Source organism: Erythrolamprus reginae, chromosome 7 (genome assembly GCF_031021105.1).
Source record: "Erythrolamprus reginae isolate rEryReg1 chromosome 7, rEryReg1.hap1, whole genome shotgun sequence".
NCBI lineage: Eukaryota > Metazoa > Chordata > Lepidosauria > Squamata > Dipsadidae > Erythrolamprus > Erythrolamprus reginae.
The window spans coordinates 82,139,556-82,151,905 of record NC_091956.1 but is presented as its reverse complement, the minus strand read 5'-3'; the positions used below and the strand labels follow the sequence as shown (position 1 = coordinate 82,151,905).

General features: G+C 45.7%; 1 protein-coding gene across 1 annotated transcript in view; it reads right to left on the bottom strand.

Moving 5' to 3' along the window:
- Positions 1–1,324: 1,324 nt before the first annotated feature.
- Positions 1,325–12,350, bottom strand: part of UNC5C (unc-5 netrin receptor C) — a 347,816-nt gene continuing 336,790 nt past the window's right edge. Inside the window, exons 16-17 of the mRNA XM_070757995.1 lie at positions 3,869–4,047; positions 1,325–1,816 (exon numbers count right to left, since the gene is read on the bottom strand). Of these exons, the coding sequence (XP_070614096.1) occupies positions 1,651–1,816; positions 3,869–4,047 (345 nt within the window). The 3' untranslated portion in view covers positions 1,325–1,650. The remainder of the gene's footprint in view (positions 1,817–3,868; positions 4,048–12,350) is intronic.

Sequence of the window (12,350 nt, the reverse complement as noted above, 5' to 3'; positions counted from 1 at the left end):
CTTTGGGGATCGAACGGAGGGGTCAGAGGGGTCATCTAAGACCATGGGAAAAGACAAATTTTGGATAAAACACAAGAAGGCAACTGTACTAGATCCAAAGTTACTTTTAAAGCCCAACTAGGACGTCCATAGCCAAAGGTTAACCAACCTTTCAAAACAAATTTCCACATTAACTTTGATGTACACTGCTTTCCCATGGTGTTAGGAACTAAAGCGCCTTGGAACTTATTTTTAAAATCTGACCAATCAGGTGTTTACAATGGGGGGTGTCCCTCTGCCAATCAGCTTAAAGCTCTGTTGGGAGAATTGGCGCTAGACTTATGGTTGGGGTTCACCACATGAGGAACTATATTAAGGGGTTGCGGCATTAGAACGGTTGAGAACCACTGGTGTAAAATAATCCATCTAGTCTGAATTCTCTTGATCAAGATGAATGCTAAAATATCTAAAATATCTAAAAAAAAACCCGTTGAATTGCATGAGAAAAATTCATGCACCAGTTCACTGACATTGATTGAGGGTGTGGGTCAGGGAGGGAGCCCCAGGTCCAGGAGAGAGTGGGGCAGAATTAGAAGGCCCAAGGCATCAACAGCTTCCAGAGAAGGTGCTGCCATTGCTCAAATGATTAATGCCGTAGATAATTTTGGTAAACAAAAATACTACTTCCTAAAAGAAATATAATAATATTATTTGTACTAAATACTATTCAGTTACGGTCATCGTACAAGTAACGTTTTTCTTTTTTTCTTTTAAAGGAGGGTTCTTCTCAAAGCACACCAAAGCGAGCATCTGTATCTCTCTCTCTTCTCTTGCTCTCTCTCTCTCCCTCTCTTCTCTTGCTCTCTCTCTCTCACACGTACATACAAATTCACAAGCACACTTTAAAGATGAAGGCAGGGCCAATTGTAAGCTCGGGGAAGGAGAGGGAATCCCTGCAGATGAAGTCACCAAGGGACAAAAGCTCCCTTGGTGAAGGTAGAGAGAGGGGGCATGCATACCTGATCAGCTTTCAGATTATTTTCCTTGCCAGATGCTCAAGTTTTAAAATCCTGTCTTAACTCGTTTTAGGAAACAGAATAGGTAGGTTGGTTTAAGACATCTCAACGGGCAAATCTGCAATTATGAAATTGTCTGTAAAGTGTGTTGGAGGCTGATTCGTCAGAAAAAGAGCCAGAACCCTGCTTTGTCCACAGCTTTGTGTAGAATGGCTTTCAACAAAAGAAGGAAGAAAAAAACACAAACCCCAATATATAAAAAAGAGAGCCACGGTCAGTCTTTTCCATCCTGCTGCCCAGGATTTGATGTAAACAACGTTCGTAGAAACTGGGATTGTTAAGAAAGTTTATCCATATATCTGGATAGCAATAAAAAGCGTTTCCTAGGAAACTGTAAAATCCTGCGTTAAGCAGAGTACAGCCAAGCTGAGAGGAATGTTAGGTTGAATTATACTATAAAGGTTAAACAACTTTGCATGGTGTCTTCCAAATCCTGTGATACTATACAAAAAGGATGCGCATGAAAAAGGCAGGATTCCGTGTCCTTGTCCCTCTGGAATGCCTCTTGCCATGAAGCACATTGGTTTGCTTGGTTTGTGTTGGGTCACAGCGGACGCGATGGTTGACATTCCTTCGTTCTCATCCCGAGGTCAGTTCAGTACTTTTCTTCCGCTACCAATGAAACCACCGTCTCGTGTCTTCCCATCTCTTCAAGGACGGTGGCCAGCAGGCTCAAATTTCCATCGGGAAAATTTTGGGCTTCCCAAAGGTCTAAAATCACTCCGGTGGGACTGGATTTCGTAGCAAAGTAATTGAGGTACCTGCAGTGAGAAATCAGCGGCTATTAAAACTGTAGTCTTTGCTATTTTTTTTTTTGTTGCTTTCACCTTATATACAAATGTAATTTACATGGAACAAAATATAAAATATATATATTGTTGTTGTGAGCCGCCCCGAGTCTACGGAGAGGGGTGGCATACAAATCTAATAAATAAATAAAATATTGTACATTTTGGTCCAGGTAAAAGATCAGAGGTGAACGTTGTTAGGCATGGTTTCTAATTTCATCAGAGATTGGAAACAATAGTAGATAGAGTACTTTATCAGTATCATCACCAGAGAGTTTGTTTGTTTGTTTGTTTATTTATTAGATTTGTATGCCGTCCCTCTCCGCAGACTCGGGGCGGCTCACAGCAATAATAAAACAATGTACAACAAATCCCTTATTTAAAAAGCAAGACATACACACAAACATACCATGCATAAACTATAGAGGCCTGGGGGAGATGACTCAATTCCCCCATGCCTGATGGCAGAGGTGGGTTTTAAGGAGTTTACGAAAGGCAAGGAGGGTGGGGGCAGTCCTAATCTCCGGGGGGAGCTGGTTCCAGAGGGTCGGGGCCGCCACAGAGAAGGCTCTTCCCCGGGTCCCGCCAGATGACATTGTTTAGTCGACGGGACCCGGAGAAGGCCAACTCTGTGGGACCTAACTGGTCGATGGAGTTGGGTGGCAGAAGGCGGTCCCGGAGATACTATGCAGTCACTTATATGTGGGGGCATCAACAAAATGCTGCAAAGACAAGATATGGGACTGGTACACATAGTTGTCTGACAGGTAACAGGACCAGATAGATACATTATAACTGTTGTTTCTTCTCACCTCTATCATAGCATCACCTTGCCATGTTTTGATATGGGTTGGTGATCGAGGCAACTAGGTTGATATTCAAGTTTAACATCTCTAACCTGTGAGTGTTCCCAGGGGGCTCAAGATTTCGTGGCCTGCATTGGCTGCCGATCAGTTTCCGGTTACAATTCAAAGTGTTGGTTATGACCTTTAAAGCCCTACATGGCATTGGACCAGAGTACCTCCGGAACAGCCTGCTATCGCATGAATTCCAGCGACCGATAAGGTCCCACAGAGTTGGCCTTCTCCGGGTCCCGTCGACTAAACAATGTCGTTTGGCGGGGCCCAGGGGAAGAGCCTTCTCTGTGGCAGCCCCAGCCCTCTGGAATCAAGATTAGAACTGCCCCCACCCTCCTTGTCTTTTGTAAACTACTCAAGACCCACCTATATCGCCAGGCATGGGGAAGTTGAGACACCTTCCCCCAGGCTTTTTATATTTTATGTTTGGTATGTATGTGTTGTTTGGTTTTAAATATGATAGGGTTTTATATGCTTCTTTTTAATATTAGATTTGTTTCGCGATAACATTGTTTTTTATTATTGTTGTGAGTCGCCCCGAGTCTACAGAGAGGGGCAGCATACAAATCTAATAAATTTTTAAAAAATTAAATTAAAATTAATTCATGACCATGAGGTGGGGGTTTCCCAGCGAGGGGAGCCTCAGGGGAATCCCAGCAGTGCAAAAACGGGCGCTTCGCTGGCAATGGAAATCCAGAGATGGGGTTTCCCAGTGAGGGGAACCTAAGGTGAATCCCAGCAGTGCAAAAATGGGTGATTCACTTGCAAAGGAAGTCCAGAGGTGGGGTTTCCCAGTGAGGGGAACCTAAGGGGAATCCCAGCAGCGTAAAAATGGCCGATTCACTTGCAACGGAAGTCCAGAGGTGGGGTTTCCCAGTGAGGGGAACCTAAGGTGAATCCCAGCAGTGCAAAAATGGGCGCTTCACTGGCAATGGAAGTCCAGAGGTGGGGTTTCCCAGTGAGGGGAACCTAAGGGGAATCCCAGCAGTGCAAAAATGGGTGATTCACTTGCAATGGAAATCCAGAAGTAACCCCTCTCTCGCAAAGGAACTTTTTGAAGAGCACATTTCAATGGTAACTCTGTTACTACTTTCAGAAGAATCAGCTAGCACTTATGAAAAAGTAGCTCAACTAATGTCAAATTTATATTGACAATATGCTTGGTTACCTGTCCAATTTTAATTTGTGGGCCAACATCCTCCAATCGTGGCCTCTTGTTTGAGGAGCATCTAGGCTACTACAAAGCTTCTGACGGATAGGAAGAGGGATGCTGAATGCACAGGGTCCTACTACGGTTGTAATGGTGCTTGCTGGATCCATAAGTGGATATTCAATGCCAGTAGGTTCCTGCATACACGAAAAGTAGAAAATATGGTCACACAACAAGCGAGGAAACAGAATTAAATTAACAAAGAAGCCATCTGTGAAATATAAACTCTCTGAGTTGTACTAGATGTAACATAATGGCTGTGAATCTTTGCTATCTTCTACTTTTATATTGCTTTTCTTTTTACTACCTTTTTCTGGAAAGGCAACATAAAATACTTTAAAATAAACTTTTAAAATTACTAATACCCTCATATTTCTTATTTGAGCAATAACATCCAGGGAATTTTACCACTGTCTGTTGCAGCTTCTCCTATATAGTGTCATAACAACTTAATAAATTAAGCATAGCCTTAATTTTAGGAAATGGCCTGAGACACAGTCATACAGTTCTCTACAATCTGGTGGTTGTAACAATGAATGTTTATTACCGTCCCTGTGGAACCATAATGGGACAGTCATGCAACAATGAATAAATGAAACAAAGTTGGTGTTTGGCTTTCAAATACCAGCTTCCTATTTACTTGCTTTTTTATTCATTTAAAAGATTATATTCTCTCCTATGCTTATATAATAATAATAATAATAATAATAATAATAATAATAACAACAACAACAACAACAACAACAACAACAGAGTTGGAAGGGGCCTTCATGGCACCGGACCAGAATATCTTCGGGACCGCCTTCTGCCGCACAAATCCCAGCGACCGGTTAGGTCCCACATAGTCGGCCTTCTTCGGGTCCCGTCGACTAAACAATGTCATCTGGCGGGACCCAGGGGAAGAGCCTTCTCTGTGGTGGCTCCGAACCTCTGGAACCAGCTGCCCCCTGAGATTAGGATTTCCCCTCCCCTCCTTGCCTTTCGTAAACTCCTTAAAACCCACCTCTGCCGTCAGGCATGGGGGAACTAAAACATCTCCCCCTTGCCCATGTTGTTTTGCTGTTTGATTGATTGTGTGCTTGTTTTTTATATATATTGGGATTGTTTTATGAATTTCTTAACTTAAAATTGTAATTGGGTTGATGGGCATTGGATTTGTCACTATGTACTGTTTTTTTGCTATTGTTGTGAGCCGCCCCGAGTCTGCGGAGAGGGGCGGCATATAAATCCAATAAATCTAATGTACTCTAATCTTGGAGGTCTTCTAGTCCAACCCCCTGCTTAGACAGGAAACCCTACACTACTTCAGACAGATGGTTATCCAACATCTGCTTAATGCCCTGTTGGGGCATTCACAACTTCTGGAGGCAAGTTGTTGCACTGATCAACTGTTCTGACTGTCAGGAAATTTCTCCTTAGTTCATTTCCTTCACAATACACTTCATCTAAATCAACTTTAGTTATGATATATTTTCCAGAAATTTTCCAGATAAAATATAATATTCAAAATCAATTAATGAGGCATAATTGTATCAATTTAGAGACAATTCATTTAGAAATGTGGAAATTAAGAGTAAAACACTATCGTCACCACCACCTCCTCTTTTTTTAATAATACAGTGTTACTATGCCCTTGCTTTTTTGCTTCTTTTCTTGAGAAAAGTACTATAATGCTTAAGAAATAAGATTATGTATAATCCTGGTAGAAGAAGTAGTGTGTTATCAAAAATCTGTATTGTAGTAATACATATATAGTATATACACACACATACATATACCCATAAACAAGAAAACCTTAGATGACATTTACAGGAGATGAAACCAATAAAAACTTATTGTTTCACGATCTTCCATCTCTAGCAAAGCAAAGGTTATGCTGTTGGTAAACCACTAAATGATAAAAAGGATTCTGCTTTAAATGTCAATTTCTTTATATTTCATCTACAAGTTTGAGTACAGCAATGTTCCAGAACTCATTTCAACAACTAAAGCCAATGTTAGACCTTGTCAGTGTCACAGTATAGCCAACATCTGAGAATGTAAATAAATTTCACCTGTGTAATGAATGAAGCCCGACATAGGTGCATGTAACTCTGGCCCTGGACTCAGGTTGCTGCTGCTTAATGCCAGGTCGGTGGTAAATAAAGCTCTCCTCATCCGGGATTTGATCCTGGATGAGGAGGCCGACCTGGCATGTATCACTGAAACCTGGCTGGGCCCAGAGGGAGGTGTTCCTCTCTCTGAAATTTGCCCAGCTGGGTTTCAGATATGGCATCAACCTCGACCCCAGGGAAGGGGGGGAGGAGTGGCTATTATAGCCAGGGAGAGCCTTTGCCTACGTGGACTCATTGCTCCGGAAATTGCGGGTTGCGAGTCACTCTTCATGAGGTTGGACTTAGGGGTTCAGGTGGGCTTATTTCTCACGTACCTACCTCCCAGCTGCGTGTCAAAAGCCCTGCCTGTGCTACTCGAGGAGGTAGCCGGGTTGGCGGTGGAGTCCCCCAGACTTATTGTCTTGGGGGACTTCAACCTGCCGTCACTCGGCGAAACCTCGGGGTTGGCACAGGAGTTCATGGCCACCATGACAGCCATGGACCTGACTCAAGTAGTACGGGGTCCGACTCATGAGGGGGGGCACGCACCTGACATGGTATTCCTTTCCGAGCAATTGAGCAATGGTCTGAGACTAAGGGGCTTAGAAGCAGTGCCTTTGTCATGGTCAGACCATTTTCTACTAAGGCTTGACTTCCTGGCTCCAATCCTTCCCCGCAGGGAGGCGGAACCAATGAAGATGTTCCGCCCCAGACGCCTAATGGATCCAGAGGGTTTCCAGATGGCGCTTGGGGTTATTCCAGAGGCACTCATCCACAGTTCGGCGGAGTCTCTTGCGGAGGCCTGGAATACGGCTGCTGCGGAGGCTCTCGACCGGATTGCGCCTTTGCGACCTCTCCGTGGCGCTAGACCCCGTAGAGCCCCATGGTTCAACGAGGAGCTCCGGGAGTTGAAACGCCAAAAGAGACGTCTAGAGAAGCGATGGAGGAAGAGTAGGTCTGAATCTGATCGAACACTTGTAAGAGCTTTTATTAAGACTTACAAAGTGGCGCTCAAGGCGGCAAGATGCGCGTACCATGCCGCCTTGATTGCATCAGCGGAATCCCGCCCGGCCGCTCTGTTTAGGGTGACCCGCTCCCTTCTTAACCAGGGGGGAGTTGGGGAGCCCTTGCAGAGTAGCGCCGAGGAGTTTAACACGTTTTTCGCTGATAAAGTCGCTCAGATCCGGGCCGACCTCGACTCCAATTGTATAACAGAGTCGACTGACAACGAGTCAGTCGAGGTGACTGGGGCACGTACTTGTCCACCTGTCTGGGAAGAGTTTGATCTGGTGACACCTGATGAAGTGGACAAGGCCATTGGAGCTGTGAGTTCCGCCACCTGTTTACTGGATCCGTGTCCCTCCTGGTTGGTCTCGCCCAGCAGGGAGGTGACACGGAGCTGGGCCCAGGAGATTACCAACGCTTCCTTGGGGAGGGGAGTTTTTCCATCACTCTATAAAGAAGCGCTTGTGCGCCCCCTCCTCAAGAAGCCTTCCCTGGACCCAGCAGTACTCAACAACTACCGTCCAGTCTCCAACCTTCCCTTCATGGGGAAGGTTGTCGAGAAGGTGGTGGCACTCCAGCTCCAGCGGTCCTTGGAAGAAGCCGATTATCTAGGTCCCCAGCAGTCGGGCTTCAGGCCCGGTTACAGCACGGAAACCGCTTTGGTCGCGTTGATGGATGATCTCTGGCGGGCCCGAGACAGGGGTTTATCCTCTGTCCTGGTGCTCCTCGATCTCTCAGCGGCTTTCGATACCATCGACCATGGTATCCTTCTGCACCGGTTGGAGGGGTTGGGGGTGGGAGGCACTGTGCTTCAGTGGTTCTCCTCCTACCTCTCTGGCCGGTTGCAGTCGGTGTTAGTGGGGGGTCAGAGGTCGACTCCGAGGTCTCTCCCTTGTGGGGTGCCTCAGGGGTCGGTCCTCTCCCCCTTGCTATTTAACATCTACATGAAACCGCTGGGTGAGATCATCCAAGGACATGGGGTGAGGTATCATCAATATGCTGATGATACCCAGCTTTACATCTCCACCCCATGCCCAGTCAACGAAGCGGTGGAAGTGATGTGCCGGTGCCTGGAGGCTGTTGGGGCCTGGATGGGTGTCAACAGACTCAAGCTCAACCCGGATAAGACGGAGTGGCTGTGGGTTTTGCCTCCCAAGGACAATCCCATCTGTCCGTCCATTACCCTGGGGGGGGAATCATTGACCCCCTCAGAGAGGGTCCGCAACTTGGGCGTCCTCCTCGATCCACAGCTCACATTAGAGAACCACCTTTCAGCTGTGGCGAGGGGGGCGTTTGCCCAGGTTCGCCTGGTGCACCAGTTGCGGCCCTATCTGGACCGGGACTCATTACTCACAGTCACTCATGCCCTCATCACCTCGAGGTTCGACTACTGTAATGCTCTCTACATGGGGCTACCTTTGAAAAGTGTTCGGAAACTTCAGATCGTGCAGAATGCAGCTGCGAGAGCAGTCATGGGCTTACCCAGGTATGCCCATGTTTCACCATCACTCCGCAGTCTGCATTGGCTGCCGATCAGTTTCCGGTCACAATTCAAAGTGTTGGTTATGACCTTTAAAGCCCTTCATGGCACTGGACCAGAATATCTCCGAGACCGCCTTCTGCCGCACGAATCCCAGCGACCGATTCGGTCCCACAGAGTGGGCCTCCTCCGGGTCCCGTCAACTAAACAATGCCGGTTGGCGGGCCCCAGGGGGAGAGCCTTCTCTGTGGCGGCACCGGCCCTCTGGAACCAACTCCCCCCGGAGATCAGAACTGCCCCTACTCTTCCTGCCTTCCGTAAACTCCTCAAAACCCACCTTTGCCGTCAGGCATGGGGAAACTAAACATCTCCCCTGGGCACGTTGAAGTTATATATGGTATGCCTGTATGTGTGTATGTTAGTATAGGGGATTTTCTTAAACTCATAATATTGTAATTAATTGGATTGTATTGGAATATCTTTTCACTTGTTGTGAGCCGCCCCGAGTCTTCGGAGAGGGGCGGCATACAAATCCAAATAATAAATAATAAATAAATAAATAAATGTGGTTTGATCAAAATGAGCCAAGGTGTGGCGCGGTGGGTAGAGCGCGGTACTGCAGGCCACTAAAGCTGACTGCTAGATCTGCAGGTCAGCGGTTCAAAGGTGGCCAACTTGACGTCACTCATGTCAGTTAGGGTGCCTGTCCTCGCCTTGCCTCAAAGAGATACAGTTTCCCTATCTATTGACTATTACTGAACATCCTAAATAGACTATTTAATTCTATGTATATATGCCACATGTGTACCTACATATTACACATAGGCACACAAAAATATACATTATCTACCATATAAGCTGTATGTGTATGTACATACACACACGCATACTTGTGTCAGATGGGGGAGAGCAAGAGTGAAGTTTACTGCATGTCATCACTGTGGACATGTTATAATTTAGACACAATCCTTGTTTCGTGTAAAAATCTAAAAGGAGAGTATGCAGGATTTATTATGCTATGATTTTAATCAAAAATGGGGGGGGGGGGGACCAAGAGAACTGGTAAAACATTTTAAAACATATTTTGAAATGGTTTTTTTAACCATTTATCAAATTAGCACAGTATTTTAAAAAAAATTCTGGTCCTACATTCAACAAAAATTAACAAAACACTGATGCATATTTGCCTTTAGCTTTCTTTCCACCTGGGTGTCTGGGCTCAAATGGAAGTGACATTGTAGCAATAGGAAAGGACTCTCTCAATAATATAATACAATGACAGCATTGGTGCAAAAATTAGTTACGGCTTTTTGAAAGGTGAACTTTATCAACAAGACAACTATATAATGTAATATGGATTTTCTAAGGTGAAAATGAGTCTGTCATAGTGGTTGGAAGCAGAAACTGAAAGGAATGGTCAAGTTTGTGCTTTCCCAACTGGAAATTTAATCTTCAAATCCTGACACTCCTTTTAAAATGCCGATATTCAGAAAATGGCGCAACTTTGTATGTTCTATAAGGAGGGGTAGGCAAGAGGCAGGACGGGGTGGAACACAGTTCCACCGGCAGAAATGAAGATGCGTGTACAGCTCCAGCTGATCGGCAGCTGGATTACTGGTCTCGGTTTGGCTCTCCTTTCCCCCCCCCTGCTGCTGCTGTTATGCCTGCGCTCCTTGCTTTTTTCCTCTTTCCTCCTTCCTGGCCTCGGACGAGCTTCCCGCTCTCCTGCCTGGTTCCCCTCCAGCCTCACACGGCCACCTCCCGCCTGAGGTGCAAGCAAGAAAGCATGGGTAGAAGCGGCGCTGGCAGCATTTATGCTTCTGGCAGCACCCGTTCGCCTAGCTACCCAGGAAGGGGTACCTCTACCTACGAACTTAATTTGTTCCGTGACCAGGTTTTTAATTAGAAAAGTTTGTAAGAAGAAGCAATTTTTCCCATAGGAATCAATGTAAAAGCAAATAATGTGTGCAATTGGAGAAAGTACAGGGAGGGTGGAGGCCCTGTTTCCTCCCAGGAGATTCCTAGAGAGGCCCTACGGAGGCTTCTCCCCACCTTTTCCGGCCCTGTTTCCTCCCAGGAGATTCCTAGAGAGGCCCTACGGAGGCTTCTCCCCACCTTTTCCAGCCCTGTTTCCTCCCAGGAGATTCCTAGAGAGGCCCCACGGAGGCTTCTCCCTGCCTTTTCCGGTTACAGTTTCAGAGGCTCGGGTTTGTAAGTGGAAAATGGTTCTTGAGAAGAGGCAAAAAAGGTCTTGAACACCCGGTTCTTATCTAGAAAAGTTCGTAAATAGAGGTACCACTGTAGGTAGAGGTACCACTGTAATATAATCATAAGATACCAAAATGAGAAAATAGTAGAAAAGATAAGAAAAATAGTAATACAGAAATACTACATGGATAAATATACTTAGACATAGGGCAGTACTGTGGTAATTAGCTGTTCAGTAGAGTGATGGCTCAAAGGGAAAAAAATTGTCTTTGTGTCTAGTGTTTTGATATGGAACACCCAATAGGAGCATCCTGAGGGAAGGAGTTGAAACAGTTTATGTCCAGAATGTGAGAGGTCTGTAGATATTTTCTCAGCTCTCATTCTGACCATCACTTTGGGCCAGTGTGACTTTGGCCTGGTCTACCCAATGCAAAGAGGAAATATCAGGCCAGTGTGGTTTTAGCTTAGTCTACACAATGCAAAGAGGAATGTTCTCAATAGAAAGCAAGCTGGTTGCAGTTATTTTTTCTGCATTCCTAACTATCCATTGAAGTCCGTACGTGTCCTATTTGGTTGTTGTGCCAAACCAGACAGTTAGAGAAGTACAAATGACAGACTCAATGTTTCCTCTGTAGAACTGTATCAACATCTCCTGGGGCAAAATGAACTTTCTGAGTTGATGGAGGACGAACATTCTTTGTTGTGCCTTTTTAATGATGGTTGTAACGTTAGGTGCCTGTTTCAAATCCTGGGGGTTTATAGAACCCAGGAACCTCAATGTCTCTACTATTGATACTGTGTTGTTTAATATTGTAAGAGGTGGTGGAACAGAAGGTCTCCTCCTAAAACCCACTACCGTAACTACAGTTTTCAGTGTAAGGATTGGCAAACACATTTGTTTCATTCACACATGAATACATAGATACTTTCTAAAACAGACACACCCGGGGTTGAAATGTTACACATTCGGCCCGGTCTGGGTGTACCAGTAGCAGCTGGTGGTGGTGGTTCAGAGAACCAGTAGTGGCACCCAGACATTGCCTTTTTCATGTGCAAAACCTTCTGCACTTCTGAACCGGCAGAAATTTTTGATATGGCTCTTGGATATTTCTATTCCTCCATGAGCATAAGGAAGCAAAAAAGGTACTTCCCTATGCAGTGATACCTCATCTTACAAACTTAATTGGTTCCAGGACGAGGTTTGTAAGGTGAAAAGTTTGTAAGATGAAACAATGTTTCCCATAGGAATCAATGGAAAAGCAATTAATGCGTGCAAGCCCAAAACTCACCCCTTTTGCCAGCCGAAGCGCCCATTTTTGCGCTGCTGGGATTCTCCTGAGGCTTCCCTCCATGGGAAACCCCACCTCCGGACTTCCGTGTTTTTGTGATGCTGCAGGGGAATCCCAGCAGCGCAAAAACAGGCGCTTTGCTGGCAACGGAAGTCCGGAGGTGGGGTTTCCCAGTGAGGGGAGCCTCAGCGAAATTGCAGCATCGCAAAAGCACAGAAGTCCTCGAAACCGCACCTCCAGACTTCCATGTTTTTGTGATGCTGCGATTTCGCTGAGGCTCCCCTCACTGGGAAACCCCACCTCCGGACTTCTGTTGCCAGCGAAGCACCCGTTTTTGCACTACTGGGATTCCCTTGCTGGGATTC